The sequence below is a fragment of the Suncus etruscus genome, chromosome 5 (genome assembly GCF_024139225.1).
Source record: "Suncus etruscus isolate mSunEtr1 chromosome 5, mSunEtr1.pri.cur, whole genome shotgun sequence".
Classification (NCBI taxonomy): Eukaryota; Metazoa; Chordata; class Mammalia; order Eulipotyphla; family Soricidae; genus Suncus; species Suncus etruscus.
Window position 1 is genome coordinate 78987327 of NC_064852.1, and position 23281 is coordinate 79010607.

At 33.4% G+C, this 23281-nt stretch overlaps 1 protein-coding gene across 1 annotated transcript in view; it reads left to right on the top strand.

Annotated features, from left to right (window-relative positions):
* SLC4A10 (solute carrier family 4 member 10) overlaps positions 1-22680 on the top strand; it is a 337987-nt gene extending 315307 nt beyond the window's left edge. Inside the window, 6 exon segments of the mRNA XM_049773345.1 lie at positions 3644-3817; positions 5065-5187; positions 12310-12377; positions 15891-16007; positions 22179-22219; positions 22222-22680. Of these exon segments, the coding sequence (XP_049629302.1) occupies positions 3644-3817; positions 5065-5187; positions 12310-12377; positions 15891-16007; positions 22179-22219; positions 22222-22250 (552 nt within the window). The 3' untranslated portion in view covers positions 22251-22680.
* The last annotated feature ends 601 nt before the right edge of the window (positions 22681-23281 follow it).

A 23281-nucleotide genomic window follows, 5' to 3' on the forward strand; every position in this document is an offset into this window, starting at 1 on the left:
CTTCCCCAATGGAAATAAAATCTTGTGAGGCCACATAGGGAAGTTAAGGCAGAGACAAAGAGAGAGAGAGAGGGGGGAAGAAAGAGAGAGAAAGAGAGAGAGGGGGAGAGAGAGAGAGCTTAGAGATTTTATGGGTCACCCTTATGTGAAGGACTAATGACAATTTAAAGTTCAAGCAGGAAGGCTGGTAAAAAATTTTATGCTCAAGCAGCAATACTATGGAGTAACTCAACTAAACTCCAAAGGACAGATAAAGTAAGAACTCTTCCTGAATGAATAGCCAGATAAGAAAGCACTTAGATCTTGACATTGCTAGACCAGAGCAGAGGCATGGTTTCAAAAGAAAGCTTTCATAAGATCAGCAACATGCAAAGTAGATAGGATGACTTTATTCATCCTAACATGGGGTAAAATTAGTCTGAAAGGAGTCTTGATAAGTGTTATGCATCTTAATTGAAGTCAAATTATATTTTATATGCTCATTTATAATTTCATATATGAAATGTGTTTTAAAATAGTTTGGTGAGAGATATAGGAAAGAGAACTGAAGAGGGTTTGTTTATTTGTTTTGCTGGGATTTTTGTTGTTGTTGTTGTTTGCCGTTGGCAAAAGTTCCACGAGTACTAATTTCATCCGTAAGTGAAAAGTATTTATTATTAGGCCCCAGGCTCACATAAATACAGCAGCAGAAGTTTAAGAAACAAAGTAAAATCATTTTGATAGGTTTCAACAGATTTTTTCCCCTAATCCACTCACATGATTTTATATCCATGAGGTTTAGAATTAAACAAGAATGTCAAATTTTGCAATTATTTGGGGTGTGAATCTTTCAAATGAAAATTGAAGAAAACATTATTATAGGCCCATAAGAAATAGGATAATGAGCTTTAAATAGCACAAATAAAACGGGAAGCATAATCAGGGTGGGGGTAAATAGGGCTGGGGAATGGAATATTGACATTAGGATAAGAAAAATGCCAAATGCAAATATATGGAATAGTAAGAATTCAAGGAGCAGGTTAATCTTTTATTTATATATTGAAGGAACACATATATTACATGGCTGTTTGACAATATTAAGAAACTTATTATCTAGATTTCTCACTGTGCAACATGACAGAAAAAAACAGATCACAGTGTTCTTTGTACACTGTTTCTGTACTGATATATACAGTCACATTATATTTATTCTAATGCTTTTGGAATTCAAAGCAAAGCAAAGGTGCCATTTAGTCAATAAGAAGTGAAGCGCCCACACACTGAAGTACACTTATGCAATTAAATAGCTCTACCAATGGAGAAATGATAGCTTGAAAAAAGTACTTCTGTTGAAACTAGTATTTTATAAGCCAGAGAATTTACTTTACTTCTGTTCTCTTCCCATCTCTTTCATATATATGTTTTCTTTTAGTAACATGCAATGCAAAAAAAATATTTTGGAGACAAAAGTAGATATACTTCCTGAAATATTTGTGGAAATATAGGGAAGAATTAGGGGAAAGAATACTTATCATTATGCATAGGAGATTTTCAATAAATATTTTGTGAAAGGTTTAATGACCTAATAAATAAATAAATCAAAACCAGATAAATTACGTTACTAAGTTTGATATTTGCTTAGATGAATTATTGAAAAAGACAAGGAATGCAGAAGAAATATGTGTTTATATTGAGTTTAAAATTCCTTTTACATTCAAAAGTGGGTGTTGATCAAACAGGATGTTTATACTGTAACATTTGAGTTCACTGGTATTTGTGCAAGTTAGAGAAAACTTTCACAATTTGATAAGAATCATAAATAAAATTATAACTTATAATTTTCTCATACATTATCAAGAACTAAAATCTAATATTGCTACTTTAAAATGGTTTATAGTTATGAAATTGAGTGGCATGAAAATAAATAAAATCATAATTTTCTTAATAATTATTTGCTGGTGTGTGATGTTGAACCATTTTCTCACCCATGCAAAGCATGTGTTCTATACTGAGCTACATTCCTAGCGATATCATTTTGTGTTGAAGACATTGAAAACTTCAAAATTGAATCTCAAAGAATTTACACAAAATCATCTACATAAAATAAAACTAACAGGGGGCCATAGAGATTGCACAGTGGTAGGACGTTTGCCTTGCAAGCGGCAGACCCAGGGCCAATGGTGTTTCATCTCCTGGCATCCTATATGTGCCTGCCAGGAGCTATTTCTGAGCAGAGAGCCAGGTGTAACCCCTGAGCACCACCGAGTGTGGCCCAAAAACCAAACAAAATAAAAATAAAATTTAAATAACAGGCATAAGAATTTTCTAGAGTAAATATTATTGGAATGTTATTATATTTAAGTAAATATCATTTAAATTTTGTGCAAACACAAGAGAATTATACTTAGATTAAAATATGGTCATATTAAATTACAAAATTTGAATTAATAAACTTCTTTGTTTGTGGGCTAAAGGGATAATATAGCAGGTAAGGCCTTTTCTTTGCACCTGATTGTCCTGAGTTTGATCCCTGGTATATTATATGGTTCCTAAGTGTGCCAGGAGTCATCCCTAAGCTCATAGAGTCAGGAACAAATCCTGACCATGTTTGGTATGGCTCAAAAACAAAAGTTTTTTTTATTTTCTTGATAATAGTGTTCTCAAATTTAAATCTACAACCATAAACTAATAGCCCAAAATAACTGTGCTCTTTATGCTAAAATTTTGATTTAAATAAAATGTTTTAAATAAAAATATTTTAATAAATTATATTTTAAAATATGTGAATAATTTTGACAAGGCAGAACGGAAAATTGATCAAGAAATTCAATTTATTTAACACATTTTTCTCCGGAGAATATTAATAAAAATGTTTCTATTTATAAAGTCAGCAGCCCAAATCTTGAAAAGTATCGTTCTCGTAAGACCAAAACAGAATAATCAAAGGTCAAAGGGTCAAACATCCTTCTCTGCACCTGGTTATAGATCTAGACTGGAGCTCAGAAGAAAATTGAATTAGGGATGCAGGCTTAAGGTCTGTAACAAATACTGGAAAATGGAAATCAGGATACTAATGAAATATCCTAGAGAAAAGAGGATGGGAGCCCAAAGAATTGTAAACTCTGCTGCTTAAGAGGGACACAAAGGAATTGAATGAGGTGTGACAATTGAAAAGAAAAAGAGGAGAGTTTTGTTTTTTAAAGTTATGTTATCCCATATGTGAAAGCAACCTAACTGCCAAGTATCTTGAGCCATTGATTGTCAGGATTGATTCTACTCGTTCTTTTCTATCTCACTTCTTTATGTGTCTCTTTCAGGAAGAGAACAGACCTTTCCCAAATAGAGACTTTCTTCCTTGAAGGGAATAGGGGTAGCTGTGCTACCCTACTACCCTACTACAATCTCCAAAGAATCTCCTTAGCAACAGTAATATGAGGCTTGGCTTTATATATTTTTAAGACATTCTGGGTTATAATGCCTGCAAGAAAATATGAGAAAGAAATAGAAATCTTTGAATTTCAGTTATATAGTAATGCCATTATCCTGATGCCTAGGTATTAACTTAAGCATAATCCAGATGTGTTATGTTTTGGACAATTTTAAGCATTTAGTTGTCTTCTTCTTTTTGTCTAGATTAATACAACTTAATTCGTTTATCTTTTAGTTGTTTGATAGAATAAAGCTCTTCTGGATGCCTGCAAAACATCAACCAGATTTTATATATCTAAGGCATGTACCACTTCGAAAAGTTCACCTCTTCACAGTTATTCAAATGAGCTGCCTAGGTCTTTTGTGGATAATAAAAGTTTCACGAGCTGCTATTGTCTTCCCCATGATGGTATGAAACTTCTAAGCTGGTTGTTCTTTTTCCTTTTTCAATTTGCTTCCTTTGGGAACATATAAACTAAAGTTGGAGCAATCAACATTTGGAAAAATGATGGAAAATCTGGTATAAATCTTAGTCACTAAAACTAGATAGTAAGAGGGATGGAGATTATACATGAATTTTACTGACTCATTAGTTCCTTTTTTATTATTATGAATATTGATGGTGATTGGAAACTGGTTAGAAACAGTTAAACTTCCAAAATTTATCATCAAAGTCCTAATAGTAATTAGGGAAAGAAAAGAGATTTTTAAAAATTAAATTTTAGAGCTAGAATAATGGGTAGGGCTTTTGCCTTGCCTGCTACCAACCCTGTTTTGATCCCAGGAATCCCTTATGGTCTCTCAAGCCCACCAGGCATGAGACTTGAGCACCTCCAGGTGTGACCCCCAAACAAAAGTAATTATAAATATTTCAGATATTTTGAGTATTTATAAATATAATGAACTTGAATGTCTACAAATAAATTATATCTATTAACAGCATAAAATAGAATGATTAAATTATTAAAATACTACAATTATTAACTACATCTATTCAAGAAAAGGTCAAATTTGGCCTACAGGTTTTTTTTTCATAGCTTCTTTAAACAACTCTTATAATGGGCAAAAACATGCCAGATACAGTACGTTTTGCAGGGAACTTGCTTTGTACATAGCTGACCCAAGTTCACTCTCTGGAACCCAACTCCGATCCAACGTGATCCCTATATGCAGATCCAGGAGTAACTGATTGCTGAGCAGTGCTGGGTGTGAACCAAAAATGAAGTTAAGCAAAAACAAAACAAAATAATTTATTGGACACTTTATAAGAAAATTAACTGAGGGGCCGGAGAGATAGCACGGAGATAAGGCGTTTGCCTTTCAATGCAGGTCATCCGTTTGAATCCCGGCGTCCCATATGGTCCCCCATGCCTGCCAGGAGCAATTTCTGAGCATGGAGCCAGGAGTAACCCCTGAGCACTGCCGGGTGTGACCCAAAAACCACCCCCAAAAAATAAATGAAGGAATCAAGATTACAGTGAATATATTTTATATACAAATGTGTATTTATATATGTGTTATCAGTATCTTCAAATTTCATTTTAAAATCAGCTTTAATTGAAATTAGCTTGTTTCTTAAAACAAGCAGTCTTCAGTTTCTATTTACACTTTCCCCTGTTTTGTTTTTTTTTTATTTTATTCTATTATTTTCTGCAGGTATTGGCTTTAGTATTCGTAAGAAAGTTGATGGACTTTTTGTTTACCAAACGAGAACTCAGCTGGTTGGATGACTTAATGCCTGAAAGTAAGAAAAAAAAACTAGAAGATGCTGAAAAAGAAGTAAGTTAGAGTAAAATGCTTATCTATAAAGAAAAATGTGAAAGAATATTTGCACATTAATCATATTTTATGAAACTAAATTATATTTATCATTGGCCATTTATCACTAACATTCATATGAAGACTAGTTTGAAAAATTAAAGTTTAAAGTAACATATTTAGAACTGTAATTTAGAAAGAACACAGATTTTATATAAAAAGTAAAGCCTATAAAAATGTGTAGATACTTTATACTTTATTATCATCTCCACTACAAAATGTTTTAAAAATTTCTTCACGGTGCATGACAAAAATTTGCTGATAATTGACAATTTTTATGTTATAGTCATGCAATGCTTGCTTTTTAATTGACAATATAAGGGGAAGAGGCCATTTTTGTTGATAATTCTATAGACAGTGAAGTTTTAAGTATACTATTCTAATTCTAATAAGATAAAGTTAGTTATTGAAAGAGGTGAAATGCTTTAGAGGAAAACATATTAATCTTATTTACTTTCAAAATGATTTAAGATTAGTAACTATCATTTGTGAAACTGAGCATTTTATATGTTACTAATTTATCCTATTGTTTCCTCTGTTAAACAATTTTAAGTATTTTTTGAGTTTGTGTTTAAATCTGGCTCTATTTTAATGTCTATTGTTCATAGTTTTAGTGTATAAGCACAGTGACTATAAGTGAAAAAAGTGGCAAGTACATCATTAAGAATGACAGGTCTTTAAACCACAAGAAAACCATAGTCCATGCACCATAAGAAAAATTTCTACTTTAATAAAAATTATAAGTAGTGAAGAAAATATTTGATGAGATTTTGCAGTATAATTTTTGTTTCCCTTTCTACAAGATGAGTTTTGATATATTCATTTTCCTACTTATAGTTTATTTTCTCAAATCATGGTTATATTTCTCTCTATTCTGGGTAATTTATTTACAACCATATCACTGAACTTAGATCTTACTCAATCATTGGGTAAAAGCAGATTATGCCCTGATATTAAGAGATATTCAACTAGATTTCTGCTCAGATGTTTCTACCAGCATGACTATATAATGCGTGTCAATTGTAATTTATTTAGATTTCTATGGTGTTACATTACTGACAATGGGTGTAGGCATTCAGAGACTGATCACGATGATGCATGTTAAATCTTTATGAAAATTTCACTTTACTAAATATCATAGTAGGTATAATATGATGATTTAGCAACATTAATCATTTTAGTAATATTAATATGTATTCAAACCACCATGTAATAAATCATATTTATTATTGTTTTTGTAAATTTAATATATTATTGACTTTTTAGAATAATTAATGCTTTAGCTATAATTTTTAAGATTTCTTATTAATTTTATAACTTTAAAGAAGAATTACTCTAATTTCAGATACAATTAAACAAAGATATTAAAGAGTTAGGTAGACATTAAATGCAAATGCAAATAACATAGATACCAGGATATAGAAATTCTAAAAACTTGTATTATTTACTGTTCTTCTAGAACTCTGTAAATTAAAAACTAAAATGTATATGTCATACATTAAGCTTGATCATTTTTCTTTAATCATTCAAAGAAAATGAAAGGTTTTCCTTTTACATGTTCATGAAGTGAAGAAAAATATTTGGGAGTGGTCATGTACTTTACAGAATCTGCATGTATGGACTTATCAGTAGGTGTGCCATATGTCTATTTTAAAATGTGTTTACCCTTTGCATGATAGAGCCATCCTACTGTATTGGAAGATGCTATCTTTTTGATTACAAAAATAAATATTTTTCCAGAAATTTAAATTTTATGTTAAATAAATATTTTCCAGTAATTTAAATTTATCCAGGTTTATCAAAAAATGTTTTCTGAAAGGAAAGAAAAAAGTTTTTATTGAATTAAACTTACAGCAATATTTTTCATGTATGATATTAAGAAAAAGTAAGAGTAAATATATTGATAAGTTAATAAGTTAATCAGGCAAGTTTACAAGTCTTTAAATTTCAAATAAATTAATATGTGGCATTTTCACATGTTTATCAATCTGGAGTGAAACAAATAAAATAGTAATGTACTGAACAAATAATTCATATTAAACATTAAAATATAGTTTTAGATAGCTCACAGGAAGATAATTCATTTCATAACTTAAAAGAGAAAATGAAGCCTAAAAATGTTCACTTTATAACTTGGTGTTACTTAAAAGATTATGACTGATTTGGAGAGCAGGAAGATTTAAGGAGATGAGATTAAAGCATAACTTTTAGTTAATTGTTGACATGGCTATCCATATTTTAAATTTTCTCTTTTTCTTGAGGGCACAAGCTCTGCTGGAAGATATGATCAACTTACTATAGTTTCTTAGAGCAAGGCCCGGCTGTACAAAAAATTGTACAATACAGTGGAACATGAATAAGTTCTCTAGAAATGTTGCATTTCCTCAACTGTTCAAATTAGTTGAGTAATTCTGATTGTGATCTGAAATAAATAGCAAATAGCAGAAATGGCTCAACTCTCTGCAACTTGAATTTAAAGTAGGTTCACCTCTTGATCCTTTGATGATAGTTACAAGCTTGTACCTTTATCCACCAGGGTTTTTCCTATCAGTAGCCCACTTTTGATCTTATGGTATTGAGAAAACATTAGTTTGACCTTAAAATTCAATAATGAGTTAAGCAGAATAAATAGCTACACAGGCCAGTCCAAGGTCGCAGAGCTTCTGTTCCAAATTTTCATGTACTTCATGCATATGCATGTGCATATGCTTCAGTTTTTAGAAAGAAAGGATTATAATCAGGATAGAAATGAATATTGGAACCCTGACATTTTGCACATTGCTCTGTGTAAAGAGAAGACTGCAGAATCAAATTCTGGATGTCCAAATGTGCTCAGAGTATCAACATTCCTTATTTCCTGCTTAAATATTCTTGAGGGCATTTATTGTACACCTTTGACAAAAGGGTTTCCATTGAAATAAAAATCCTGGCAAAATGTTTGCTCTTGGGTGTGTAAGAAGATGATTAATGTTAAATAACTTCTGAAAATTCAACTGTGAGCAATAATCATGATGCTGACACATCTTAGTTTATAGTGGTTCATCCTAACCTCTTTGGTATAGAAATAAATTGAAAGAAGACAAGTAGGAATTATAAGCATTTAAAATAGAACCATGAGAAAGGTTATGAAAATGCAAAGGTAATTGAAAAACAAGTGCAATTACAAAAATTACAGATAATTTCTTACTGCTAAAAAAGGTCAGAATTGATTTTGAATTTGGAATGCATGGACTATTATACATAAAAATATTATTTTCATCAAAATTTAGAGTGAAGTAAGCATTCTTATTTTCTTCAAACAGAGATATTCAAACTATAGCTCTGGGACTTCTGTTGTATCAATAAACACTGAAAAATTTATTAGATGTGCAAATTCTTGAATCCTAGTCCAAATCTAATGAATCAAATAAAAGTTCTGGAAACTAGGTTAGAAATCTGTGTCAATAAGCCCTTCATGAGATTTTGATGGATATTAAATTTTAAAATAAATTTTTCCTTAAAAAAAGCCTACAACTTTTATCTCTAGAATAAAGTCTCTAAATGTTATAAACTTTACAACTTTATAAGCTAAAAATTAATAAAAATTGTACATTTTATAATAATTTAATTAAGTCTTTAATTGTTGAATCAACCATTCTGCTTAAAACATATATTGTCCACTTAGTTACAAAAATTCTCTGTGTACTACATGTTCTCATGCACTGGATTTTCTACATATTATAAATGATAAAGTTATAAGTTTTTGTTTTGTTTTTGGGTCAAACCTTGGCTCTACACTTAGGAATTACTCCTGTGGCTTGAGGGAATATATGAAATGCTATCTTGGATGAGCAAACTTGGGTCAGCAGTATGCCAGACAAACACCCTATCTTTTGTACTACCACTCCAGCCTCTACATATTATATTTTAATATTGCATAAAATAAATATTTTATATAATATTCTGTAATATATAGTTTTTATGTAATGTTTATAGTTTTTTTTTTTTTGGTTTTGGACTCTACCTGGCAGCACTCAGGTTACTTCTGGCTCTGTGCTCAGAAATCACCCTTGGCAGGCTCGCAGGACCATATAGGATGCCAGGGATTGAACCTGGGTTTGTCCCAGGTTGGCAGCATATAAGTCAAATGCCATACTTCTGTGCTATCACTCTGGGACCCAGTACTATCTATTATTATCCTAGCAATTGAGGAAGTAAATGGTCAGACTCTCATTATGTTTGATCAGTGTTGTTTTCCTCTTGGATAAAATTAAGGGGTTAAAATTGACATTTAAAGACCCTCCTATTTCTTATGATCTATGAATCTTAAAATTAATGAATATTTTGTCTCATACTCTAAGCACCTTTGTAAATGTTGATTCTCAGCTTATTAAAATGTATAGTTTGAGCTATTTGAGGCTTTACTTGAGTAATGTATATAGTAAAGTTAGCTGTTTATTTCATTAAACAGGTAGAATACTTTACATTAAAAGGTAGGATACTTCCCATGTATTATAACATGTAAGTTGTCCTTTTTACGTATTCCAAAGTAAAATTCATACTCATGACACAATTACCTGTATTTCCCACATGTATTCAACTAGGCTCTAGTGAGGCAAAATTTTCTTTGTTATGGAATCACTTATTTTTTCCCTACATTTATTTTAGCCCACTTTTATTTCTGTCTACCTAGAGTTTCTTCCTTTCATGTAAAACTAGTTTTCCTATTTCTATGCATTTTTTTTGTTTTGGGCCACACCCAGTGATGCTCAGCGGTTACTTCTGGCTTGAGGGGAGCATCTGGGATCAAGCTGTAGTCCATCCTAGGTTAGTGTGGGAAAGCAGACACCTTACCACTTGCACCACTACTCCAGCCCCATGTTTCTATACATTTTTATTAGATCATTGTAATCTCCTGAGAGTAAGATTTATATTATTAATGTTATTAGTGTATTCCCAGGATCCAAAAGACTCATGCCAATCATGTTGAATACTTAGTTGTTGAGAAGATTCATGAATAGACTTGGTATTATTCTTATTAACTAAATGCTTAGTATGCAGCCTGCATTCACTAAATGAGTACTGTTGAAAGATTAATTTTTAAACTTCAATTTTTATGTTTTTAAATATTTTGTATGTGGCTGAAGATTGAAGCCAGGGTACCAACTATGTAAAACTGACTCACAACACAACCCTGATTTTCTTGCCTTTTAATAATTATAATATTACTTGTAATTCACTTATTATATGCATAAAAACACATTGGATATGTAAATTAAAATATGATATTTAAATTACAGTGTAATATTTCTTCATTCAAGTGTGTTAAAACCCTTAAATATTCTTGAGTAAAATTCAAACCTCATTCCTTGAACATCTTTAACATGGTGTAGAACTCAGCATATTCTTTTTGTACTTTGGGTAAATAAAGTGCTACATAGAAATCATCTTAAGATATTTCTAACTTTTCCAGTAATGAAGCCCAATTAGCTTTATGGCCGTTTTCTCTTTTCTCTATGACTGAGATAAACTAGGTTTGTTTGTCGTGACGGTTAGTGTCTGATTCGACTACTCCTCCCCATAAAGTCTCGGTTTTTGGCTTCTCTCAGTGCAACCTGGGATGCAGCCGGCCCTCCATCCCCAGGCTTCAGGACTCACCCAGCTTCCTTCTGGCACTGAAGGCAGCGGCTGCTCTGCCACCCCTCTCTTTAGATAAGCATGGCTTAGAAATGCTATCTTTAGAGGTGATGAGTTTTTGTTTGGATAGAATTATGACTAGTATAAAGCCCACACATGCTAACAAGCCATAGAGTGCAAAATAATTATTGAAAGCAATTTGAGAGAAAAGAGGAAAATCATCTGAGGGAAAAACAAAATTGTTTCAAAGCCTTGGCCCAATTTTTGACTATTAAGATTAATCTTGAGCCTTTTTTTTTTTTTGCATTCAGATAACCTAAGCACGTATGGAAATGTCTTTCTTTAATCACTTACATTTTTTACATTTTTTTATTTTCCCTTTTTACTTTTTAAGGTAAAATCTTTCTACCTGATTTGATGACATCTTATTCACAGTTGGCCAGAAAATAGGAGCTAGGAAGTTAGTTCAAAGGGTTAGGACTCTTGTTTTACAAGCAGGAGAACTACACTTGATCCCTGGCAGTGCATAGTCTCTGAGCATTAGTAGAAGTGAGCCTAAGAACCATTTTCTCTTTGCAAGTCTCTAACTTAGCAATGTTCAGGGCTGGAGAAATAGTACAAAAGGTAAGGTGCTTGCCTTTAAGTGACCAACCTGGATTCAAATTCTAGCATTCAATCTGGTCCTCTGAGCCCCTTGAATAGCGATCCCTGAATACAGAGCCAGGAATAAACTCCAAGGCCCCATACCAATCCAAGACAAACCCAAAATTCTTAAAGTAGTGATGCTCAAACCCATGTTAATTGGCATCACCTGGAAATTAAGAATCTTCTGTTCTCAGACTTATATCAGGGAGTTCTACACTGATTCATTGAATCAGATATCTCTAAAGGTGTATCCAACTATTTGCAATTTGCTGAGTTGGGGGTGGAATCCTGGCTCTGTGTTCAGGAGTGACCCCTGTAGGTACTTGGGGAACTATATGTGGTGCAAGGGATTTGAAACAAGTTCAGCCTTGTGCAAGGCAAATGCAGTACTTCTAGTGCTTCCTCACCAGCCCAACTCCTTGTAATACAAATAAACCCTTCAGATGATTTTAATATAAACAATTGAGAATGTGTGATTTTAACTTTATAACAATGAAATCTATTACATTACCTATGTAGTTTTGTCCTTGTAAAAATTAGATTAATTTTTTGCTTAGAAATTAGCCATGTTTTACATTGAGTGATGCGAAGGAGATTGTTGTTAGCATTTAGATTACTTTGTGCTATAAGAGTCTCATTAATTACTTATGTTCTTGGTAGCTGATGTTTTATTGAAAGGACCTTAGATAGCATTAATAAATGCAAACAAAGTGGAAGGTCCTGAGGTTAATGAGATAGTGAAACATTAATCTGTGTTTCTTCTTTAATGTTAAGTGGAGATTCATCAGGTTCACTTTATATATTTTATATTTTTCTTTCTAGGAAGAACAAAGCATGCTAGCTATGGAAGAGGAGGGTACAGTACAGCTTCCATTGGAAGGGCATTATCGGTAAGATAAACATGTAAAATCACAGCAATTTGATTAATAGTATATGTTGTCAATTTTATTTAAGAATAGCATTACAAAGATTCAAGAAGAGAGTTGTTTTTTGTTTGTTTGTTTGTTTTTGGTGGGTGTCACACCCAGCAGAGCTCAGGGATTACTCCTGGCTCTATGCTCAGAAATCACTTCTGGCAGGCTTGGGAGACCACATGAGATGCCTGAATTAGAACCACTGTCCTTCTGCTTGCAAGGTAAACGCCTTATGTCCATGCTATCTTTCTGGCCCCGAGAGGTTTTTTTTTTTTTTGGAGTTGGGATAGAGCAGAAAAAACTTAGACTAGCAGTTGTTATGTATCCCAGTACAAATTTGTGTCACTAATTACTCTTAGACTATGACCAAGTAGTTTAAAATGAGTAAGAGAAGGAAGCTGTTGTTAGAGTCTTTTCTTTCCATTTTAATAATGAAAATAAAACTTCTTTTTAGATTAGCAAAAAATAGAAACTTGGGCCATAAAAATAGTTCAATAGATAGGATGCTTGCCATAAATGTGGCTCAAATGAGTTCAATCTCCAGCACTATAGCTAGTCCCCTGAGCACTGTCAGGAGTAATCTGAGCACAGACAGAAATAATTCCTGGGAACAAAACAAAAAAAGAATCATGGTTTGAATTGCATCCCACCGGGAGTGACTTACAAATACATACACATATACATACATGTAAATAGCAGCTGAAGATTCAACTTTTAATAAATGAGTGTAGGTGATAAACTGATTTATCTGAATTTGGAGATCTGGAGATCTGGAGACTACTAAGAAAGATACTTCCAAAAGGATTATTCATTTCCTTAATTGTCTACTTCCCGAATTGAAGGATTCATATATGTCGGTAATTTTAGAAAATATATAGTTATTTAAGATATACTAATCTTTATGCACAGAGACATGGTAAAAGAAAGAAAATTCAGGGCCAAAAAGATAACACAGCAGTAGGGCATTTGCCTTGCATGTGGCTGACCCAGGACAGACCTGGGTTCGATTCCTAGCATCCCAGATGGTCTCCAGAGCTTGCCAAAAGCTATTTCTGAGCACATAGCCAGGAGTGCCACTGGCTTGATGACCAAAACCAAAAAGAAAAAATAAAAATTCTTAAAGTATGATAAAAGGCCATAGCTGCCTTGCATGCAGCTGACTGGGGTTCCATCTCTGACATCCCATATGATCCCCCAAGCCTTCCAGGAGTGATTCATGAGTCAGAGCCAGGAGTAACCCCTGAGTATTGCAGTGTGTGGCTCATAAAAAGTATGACATAAAAATATGAAAGTATTTTGCCAAAATTTTATATATATACACACATATATAATTAAAGTAGTTAAAGTATTTGTAAAAGACTTTTAATTTAATATTTTAAGGTAAAGCCAGTAAAATCATAGATTAAAACTTGAAAAAAATTTTTCCTCTGAGAATGGAATTTGCTATGGTGCTAAAAATAAAATAGGAATCTTCTGGGTCTTCAGAGTGACTATAAAATGATATTTCCAGAATTTAAAAACTGACCTAAGAGTGAGAACAATATAAATGATTTTTCTTTAACAATGTTTTAAGATTTTTTTAAGTAAATTAACTTGTAAACAAACCTAACCTCTTGTGTTTATCCTTATCAAAAGCTTCTGTAGAAAAATTAATTTTAAAATGTCCCTTACTATATTACAGTTTGGAGATTTACACCTTCCATTGATGTACTAAAGACTAAAAAGAGTAGTGTATTTTTTAAGTTTAATTTTATTTTATCAGCAATTTCTAATTTCTTTTTGTGACAAGCTTTTTGTCACTCAATATTACAAAACATTTGCATTGCATATGAAAGAAAGGCTAGATAGACTAAAGAGATAAAGATGATTTATCTTTAATCCCAGGTCCAGATTGTGCAGGATTGGAGGCTTTAACCTTTTTGTTCAGATTTATAGTTTTGCTCTTAAAAATTGATGATGTTGGAGCCGGAGTGATAGCACAGCGCTAGGGCATTTGCCTTGCACGCTGCTAACCCGGGACCGACCCAGGTTCAATCGCCGGCTTCCCAGGAGCGATTTCTGAACAGAGTCAGGATTAACCTCTGAGCACCACTGGCTGTGGCCCCCCAAAAAACAAAACAAAAAGATGTTGTTATCTTCTTGCAAATAACATGTGACATGAGTGATAATATTTCTGTAGAGCATAATCTTTTTTTCGGGGGTACCCCTGGTGGTTCTCAGGGCTTACTCCTAGATCTGGTATCATTCCTGTATCTGGTATCCTAGGTGTCATTCCTGGCAGGCTCATGGGACCATGTGGGGTGTCGAAGATTGAACGTGGGACAGCTGCATGCAAAGCAAGCACCCTACCCCCTTGACTATTGGTTTGCCCCCCCCAATTTGTTTTATAACAGAGTTTTTCATATGTAACTATATTGCTTTCTCACTTGAAACTTTTCTTGACAGCCTGTGATTTGTCTCTGCTGCTGTTTGAGTATATTTTTAGCCCTGGAAATGTTTTGGAATAAGCTGAATGTTACCTATAATAGGTACCACTTTAAGATTTGAATAAATCCCCCAGTATAGCATAAATTCCAATATTACAGGCTACCTGCGCCTTCCCATCATCCACCCCATTCTTTTGAAACATAGGTGCCATATATGCATATAGACTGCTTTCATTTGTTCAAAATATTTATTTAGCTGCACACCTACTGCCAGGCTCCAGACAATAGGAGGGGACAATTGTCAAAGAATTCTTGTCTAAATGAAGCTTATGTTCAAAAGAATGGAGGTAAGGGTAGATAGATAAGAAATAAGAAAGCAATATGAATATACATATATGTATGTATACACATATAGTGTTTCTAATAGTGAAAAAGGAAATTAAAACAAAAAGAAGAAAAAATGATGGTAATATGAGAAATAGAAATTGGCATTTTAATTTGCATAATCAGCAAAGACTAGTATCAGATGTTGACATTTTAATAAAGGAAGTTGTTGGCTCTTAGAAAGGATATTACAGGCAGAGAGAAGACCAAGAAAACATCCCCAAGGGTTGCTTACATTTTCCAGAACATTTAGAAGACCTCTGCATTGTAACTTAAGATGAAGGAACAACTCATAAATTTTAAGAATGAGGAGTTTGGTAGTTGAGCTTTTTTGCCCATCTACTTGATTTTAATTCTGAATGGGATTTATTGAGGAATCTGAGTAGAAAAGAATTTTCTGTGCTTTGAGACTGTTAGGTGCAAGAAACTATGAACATCTATGTCATTTGAAATGAATTAGGAAAACTATAGCCAAAATCAGTTTCTCTACAAGTAGAATATTTTATTTAGATTTTCAATTTTTATAGAATTATAATAATTATAGTTGAGGTAGTTATCTTGCTTCTCAATGTTTTAATGATCAAAAGTACTCTACATAAGATGGTCTATATTTAGTTTCTATAATAGATAATTGTTACTCATTTAATGTTTGTGATTTTATTTTGGGTAACCTATATAGAGATGATCCATCTGTGATCAATATTTCTGATGAGATGTCAAAGACTGCCTTGTGGAGGAACCTTCTGATTACTGCTGATAATTCAAAAGATAAGGAGTCAAGCTTTACTTCTAAAAGGTTTGAATTCTAAAATGATATGAATTTATAATAACTCAAGTTATTTTAGGACATGCTTCCATTAGCAAATAATATTAGTTCCCACTGATACATGCTTAAAATACCTAACCAAACTCTTTTATGAAAGTGGGTAGATAATTGTAATGATCATATCTATTGTTGTTTTCAACATTTTCCCTTCAAATAAAAATCTCACTTCAAAATTATATTATGTGGGAAGATTCTCAATGCATAGTAGTTTTGATCATTAATTTTGGTCTGCTCTTTGTAGTAGATTTTTTCCCTTTTATCCATTTTACCTGTTGACCCATTTCCCAGAAGCCTCAAATGAATGCACACATTTTACACTTCCCCATTTCAGTTTCTGATGTAATATACAATAGTGATTTTGTGATACACTTCCAATTCACTATTCTGAACCCTTGATATATTCTCTAATGTCCTAACACATAAACATTTATTTAATTGAGGATGATTGTTTCAAATGCATGCTGGGAAAGTATATATCCTTAATTTCTAAGTGTCAACAAAGAACTTCCTGAGTTAAAAATTTTAGCATCAATTGAATTTTTAAAATTTATGAAGAGAAATCAAAGGTTGGATGACAATCATTCAAGCAAACAACATCCTTAGAATTTATGAAATTCTCACTGTCCATTCTTCTTAAATGATAATCTGAAAAAAATGTTAATGATGTATCTCTTGTTTCTAAAGAGTGATTAAGGGATTTGGGACAGTGTATAATGGTAAATATCTTTTATTTTCATGACCTTAAATTAACTTTTTCTACTTAATTTTTATATTACATTTTTTTGCCATAAGCTCCCCTTCCTAATCACTCTAGAAGCTGCTTCCCCAAAGGTAAGACCCTCTCCCTCAAACCTATTCCTTGGTTGCACTTCCCTCTGTTAACTGGTGTCTTCTAGAACTTGGTCAGCCTATGTTCTCTGTGTAAGTTTTGGGGAGGCAAAAGGCATAGAGAGTCTTGGCTCAGATCCACCACCAGACTGTTTATGGTGTTTTTATAACTACTCAGCTGTGTAAGAGGGTTTGAAAATTGAGTAAACCTTTTCCTCACATGACTTTTACAAATGAATCATACATAAAAATCAACAGATCTCCAGAACTGTATTTAGTAATGACATCAAATTTCTATATTGTAAAAAGAAAATGTATCTTTTTGATGAAGAAACTGCAAAGTTGGGAGTTTCCATTTATATTCTTACATGCTTCCAAACCTGAAAGTGTTATTTGACTTCATGAGAAATATTTGAGAAAATGGGCTAGAAAAGTAGGATACTTTAGCCTTAGAAAATCTCTCTCTTGTTGCTGGTTTTTGTCCCCCCAAAATGGCATGTTGCTTCAGTGTCATCTCTATACTAAACAGTGGATGTGTTGCTTCATCCAAGAAAAGCCAAGGCTTTACTTCCTCTCTCTCTCTCTCTCTCTCTCTCTCTCTCTCTCTCTCTCTCTCTCTCTCTCTCTCTCTCTCTCTCTCTCTCTCTCTCTCGCACACACACACACACACACACACACACACACTTTTAACACTAACTTACAACCTTTAGTCAAAGGAGGCTAATATAATCCTACAATAGGCTCTCTCAAAGTCTTTGATGTTTTCTATCATAGAACAAGGATTTAGGACTTAGTCTTCCTTTATTTCTTTGCTTCAAGCAAAAAGAAAAAACTATTTTATTCTAGGTCTTTCTTTTTATCTTCCTTTTCAAAATTTGCTGCTATAGTGTGATAGTAATTTAGATATGCTGAAAAACTTGAAAGAAAATCAGTTATGAGAAAACTCATCTCTCAAATCCATTGAAACTCTTTTACATTAAAAATATGTCATGGGGCTGGAGAGATAGCATAGAGGTAGGGCATTTTCCTTGCAAGCAGATGGACGATGGTTCAATCCTGGCATCCCATATGATCCCCAAGATTGCCAGGAGTGATTTCTGAGCTTAGAGCCAGGCATAACCCCTGAGTGCTGCGGGTGTGACCCAAAAACCAAAAAAAGTCATGTCTCTAAATTTTTAATTAATATTTTTATTTAAGCACCATGGTTACAGACAAGTTTATAGTTGGGTTTTAGTCATAAAAACTGCACCCCCCCTTCACCAGTGCACATGTCTCTAATTTTATACTTCAAATTTATGAAATCAAAATAACAACCTTATCAAGGTAAATACATAGAGTTTGAGATACTTAAACTAGTAGATTGTTTTTATTCTTATGAATTCTATACCCAGCCCTATATGATATATATTCAAATTTTTTTCTCTGTTTTACTTTGTTTCAAGAAAATAAATACATTTTATGTCATAATATTTAAGGTACTTTTTAAAACAAATAATAAAACCATGATATTTTATTTTTTATTTACTTTTTAATTTTGGCCCACACCCAGAAAGTTTCAGGGGTTACTCCTAAGTCTCCACTGAGGTATTACTCCTGACAGTGCTCTGGGAACCATCAATATGGGATGCCCGAGATCAAACCTGGGTTAGCCCCATGCAAGGCAACTGCTCTACTCACTATAGTTGTGCAAGTTCCATGATGTAATAATTTTTTCCAGAAAATCCTAGTTATTTTAGAAATTTGTCTAGAATACTTCTGACAGGGATAACTTTTCAAAGATAATATTCTATGCTTTAAGAAGGTACAGTTTTAAGTAGAGCTTTCTAAAATACTCATGTTTTAATATATAAATTTGCTTCTTATTCTTAGAATTTTTCTAATAACCTGGATTTTAGATTATTCTGCAATAAACATTTAACCAGCATTCATTCTTAGTTGGTGGCTGATGTCTTTCAGCTTCATAATTATGGAAAGATACATAAAGGGTATGGCTTATAGAAATTCCCAAACGATTAATAATAATAATACCAGTCCCCTCCAAAATTCACTCCTTTATATCAATATCAGTTCAAGGTTTTAAGTGATGATCAGGAACTATGATCATTTTGCACTAATCTAGAGTATCCTTGGTGACTATATCACCACCATGGGTATTTGTTTCTATTCAGTACCTTGCTCTAAGATCTGTATTCTCATCAAAGAAGTCTGGTTCAAAGCCTTTTCTTAGTAGAGTTTGGAATAGCAGTTTTATTATCAATTATTTCATTCCTTTGTTTTCACATTTTTTATCCAGTTTAACAGAAAAGAGGATCCAAGAACTAATTGCAAATTCCACTCCATCTGTGGGATGTCTAATTTTGATCCTAGTTCAACAGTGCTATTCATACATGTGGCAAGTTCCTCTGGAGCTTATTGAATGGATTTGTCGAAATAGGTGTCATAAAAAGAAAAATAAAATTGTCTAAGAATAGATGAGCAACTGCTTTTCTTTATGAACTGATAGCCAAGATTGACCTTTTAGGGCAGGTGCCTGGCAAAGCAAGGAATGAGTGTTGGTTTTGGCTTTTTCTGAGGCAAGTCTCTAGTACTGCCCTCGCTCCCCTCTGGATTCCCACTACCCTAAATTCTTCTTCTTTGTTCTGATTCACAAAACCTCACCCTCCTATGTCTGCTTGGACAATGTAGCTTCCAAAAAATATTTTGATGTTATTAAAAATATGTTTCATAGATTGCTTAGAAAATTGAAGGAAATGAGTCACATTTTGCTTTCTCTTGAAATACTATTCCCTTATATTTTAGATAATCACTTTTTAAGGATAGGATATTTGTCTTATTCGTCTTGTACCCATAGTTCTTTGCAGAGTATCTGACACTTTATTTATGTGTATATTGTTATTATAATAGCAATAATAAATATATATTTATTAAATGCATACACTATATCTGTTACAGTTCAAGTTGAAATAGATTTATATAACAGATATAGGCAAATATAAATGTGCAGTACAAAGTTGCTGGTACAAATATTTATATTGATAATATTTTTACTAAAAGTCTTCAGTTGGTTTATATTTTTCTCCTTCATTATGCTGAAACAGAATATTAAACTGAATCCGCTGATTTTAAATATGGAGGTAATACAAACATTTAATCAGTTATTGTTTTGTAATCAAGCAGCATGACCAGAGCAAGACATAGAAGGTAGTTAATCTGTGCATCCACTAGATATTCTGATTTTCTTTTAAAGTGTTTGATGACCACTGGGAATTTGCTCATTTATGAAGAGGAAAGAGTATTGTGCATATAGGAATTGTTTAGGCACAGAGACCAGTATGTTTCTGTTCCCACAAATTCCTACAAGCAAGATTTGGTACAGACTTCTGTGATATAACAACATCACATTTAAGGAAAAATCTTAGTTAAGTCAGTGGTCTCTATATACAGCATAGGTATGTAATTGGTTATACCACTAAAGTGTACATAAGTAAGTGCCATAATCACAGAACAAAATTCCTAGCAACATATTTCTCAGAAGGCATCTCTGTCATTAGCTGATTCATAATTTTATTCTTTCTTTTGAAAGGCAGAGTTCATTGAGATTGGAAATAAGCACTTCAGAATTCTGATATCTGAGCTACAAGAGAAGTTAGAGGCCATCTAGTCAAAAAGTAGTGTACAGACAAGGAAACCAAGTGTGAGAAAGATTAACAGCTAATGTAGGTCATAGGGCTCCTTCCTCACTTTTGAGAACTGAATAAATCTTTTGTTTTCCAGTCCAGAGTTTCTTCCTAGAGATTCATGCAGCCCCTTTACAGTGTCTTTGACAGAAATGAGGAGAAGTCAGGTAGGGTCTAAGGAAAAGTTAATCTGGAAAGTAGGGTAGCAAACACTTGTCATCTGAAAGGAACTTAAAGTAGAAGAAAGTGAGTCATACAGATAGAGGAGTTAAAAATACAGAGTTAAGGCTCTCAACACATCATGTGCACACTGTCATCTCTTCTCATGGAAGGAGAAAAGAAAAGGGAAAAAAAGTTGCATTGCTCTGACCTGTAAGTAGTGTGTGCTGAGAAGTGTGGCAGGCACAAACCCGGGTGCCACAGACACTCACTCACACCAGCTCGCAGCACTGGCAGCATGCCACAGATGGCAGAAGCTCCGGCACTTCTTACCTGATGGTGCCGGGTGGTGGTGGACAACTGAGAAGGCTGTTTCTTAGCTTGAATTTGAGGAAAAACAATTTAAAAAGCACACTCTTAGAATATGTCTAAGTTTACTGACCATTAATAAATAAAATGTACAGGAGGCCCCATCAAAAGAAAGTTATTGGTGGGGGGGGGGGGCAACATTCAACTTTATTAGTTGGAGAAGAGTTATAAGACCAAGGGTTTCCCCTACAGCTGAAATTTCTTATATTTATTTTAAAGGCCAAGATTAACAGTAAAAAAGAATTGGATTCTTTCAGCTCAGGACCTCAGATGCCAGCTATGTTTCTCCTTCTGATCAGCAGCAAGCTGGGACACAGAGAGGCCTCTATCATGAGGACTCTGACCCCTTGTCGAAATCCTTCTGCCCTCTGGAAAGAAAGCATTCATATAATGTGTCCATTATATAGATTTTCCACAAAAATTGTCAGACTTGCACAAAAATATTTTAAGAATATGCAAATAAAGATAGTAGAGTTAAATTACCAACTTGCACATAGGTAAAGCTGACTGGGAAGTAAGTTTGTTCTGGGAGGAGGAGGTGGACATTGCTTCCCTGACCAATGGGTGAGTGAGGGTTTGTATAAAGCCGAGAAGAGACGGGTGTCATCTTCTTATAGAATTGTGAAAATGTTTCCACTGACCGACATGGTCATCAATAAAAGGATGAGCGTATGAGCTGTGCGCAAAGGACAAGCCAATCCCCAGACATACCTACTGAGAAACCTCCTTTGTGTCATGGTTGTGTCAGTTTTGTCTTTAAGATGGGGGCATGGCATTTTTATGATCATCTGTGATTCATTCCCCCAAAACAAGGACCCTAGTATTGATCTTGCATGCTTCTGGAACTGTTTTTTAAAAAATGTCTTTTCATTTTTTTCTTTAGTTTGTGTTCTTTGGATTTACCCCCTTTCTGCAGTTGTTGGTTTCTATCAAACCAAGTGCAGAGGATTTTAATTGTTGTTATCTATCTATGCTTCCCAGCATGGAAAGAGCAATGCCTAAGGGCCCTTGTTGTGCTTTGGGTTTGATGGATTTTGTGTCTGAGCAAGCAGACTTCACAGTAGCCATAAAGAATCGCAAGTAATACATTTCTTCTTTTTCCCTGTAGCACTGAAAGCCGAAAAGAGAAGAAAGCTGACTCAGGGAAAGGTGTGACAGGGAGACTTGTCTATGGACTTGATCTTCAATTTATTTTTCACATATATATGAGAAGAGTGCCACAATTATTAATAAAACTGCTTTGATCATGTATTGTAAATTCTGTCTCAGTTCAAATCCACCTTTGTACTGTAAGTAGTGCCAATACTTGTTTCATTTCTGTGTTTAAATTTCTGAGCACTGAGATACTCTTGTGAGCATATGCATAGCTAGAGCAGGAATGTGTGCAGTCCTTGATGTATGTTAAACATTTATAAATACAGGTATTATTATTGTAGTTTTAAGAAGCATTAGCTTCTTAAAGAGATAAGTCATATTTAAACTAGTTTGTATTTTACCTATTTAGTGATCTGAAGATACCTGATAATTTCACTCAGAAGAATTTTGAAAGTTAGTCTAATGTCTTTTTTAAGCTTATCATTATTGACTTGCTTCAAAATTCCTAATTAAAAGGCTAGCTAGAAAGCATTTTTAATAATTATATTTATGCATTTCTTTGATTGAATATGATGCATTTAATACTTAAGAATTTTATATATTATTGAAACAGTAATTGAAAAATATACAAAACTTGTCTACCACTTGTTTAAAAGAATCACAGTATTCTGAAGAGTCAAGTAATATTTGCTTTGAATTACAAATTGTGACTACAGGGGCCGGCGATGATAGCATGGAAGTAAGGCATTTGCCTTTCATGCAGAAGGTCAGTGGTTCAAATCCTGGCATCCATATATCCCTCGAGCCTGCCAGGAGCGATTTCTGAGTGTAAAGCCAGGAGTAACTCCTGAGCACTGCTGGGTGTGACCAAAAAGCAAAAGACAAAACAAAACAAAAAATATAAAAACAACAAATTGTGACTACATGATCAAATAGTAGGCTTGTATGAAATGCATTAGAAAAGCTTTTGTGATTTTTTCAGTATAAACCTCTATACATATGCTATTAAATTTCTCTCATTTATACCAGATGTTTTTTGAATAAACTTATCATATCCACATACTTAGGGACTACCACATGGTGAATAATTGTACATGAAATTTTTGCTGCTAGAGT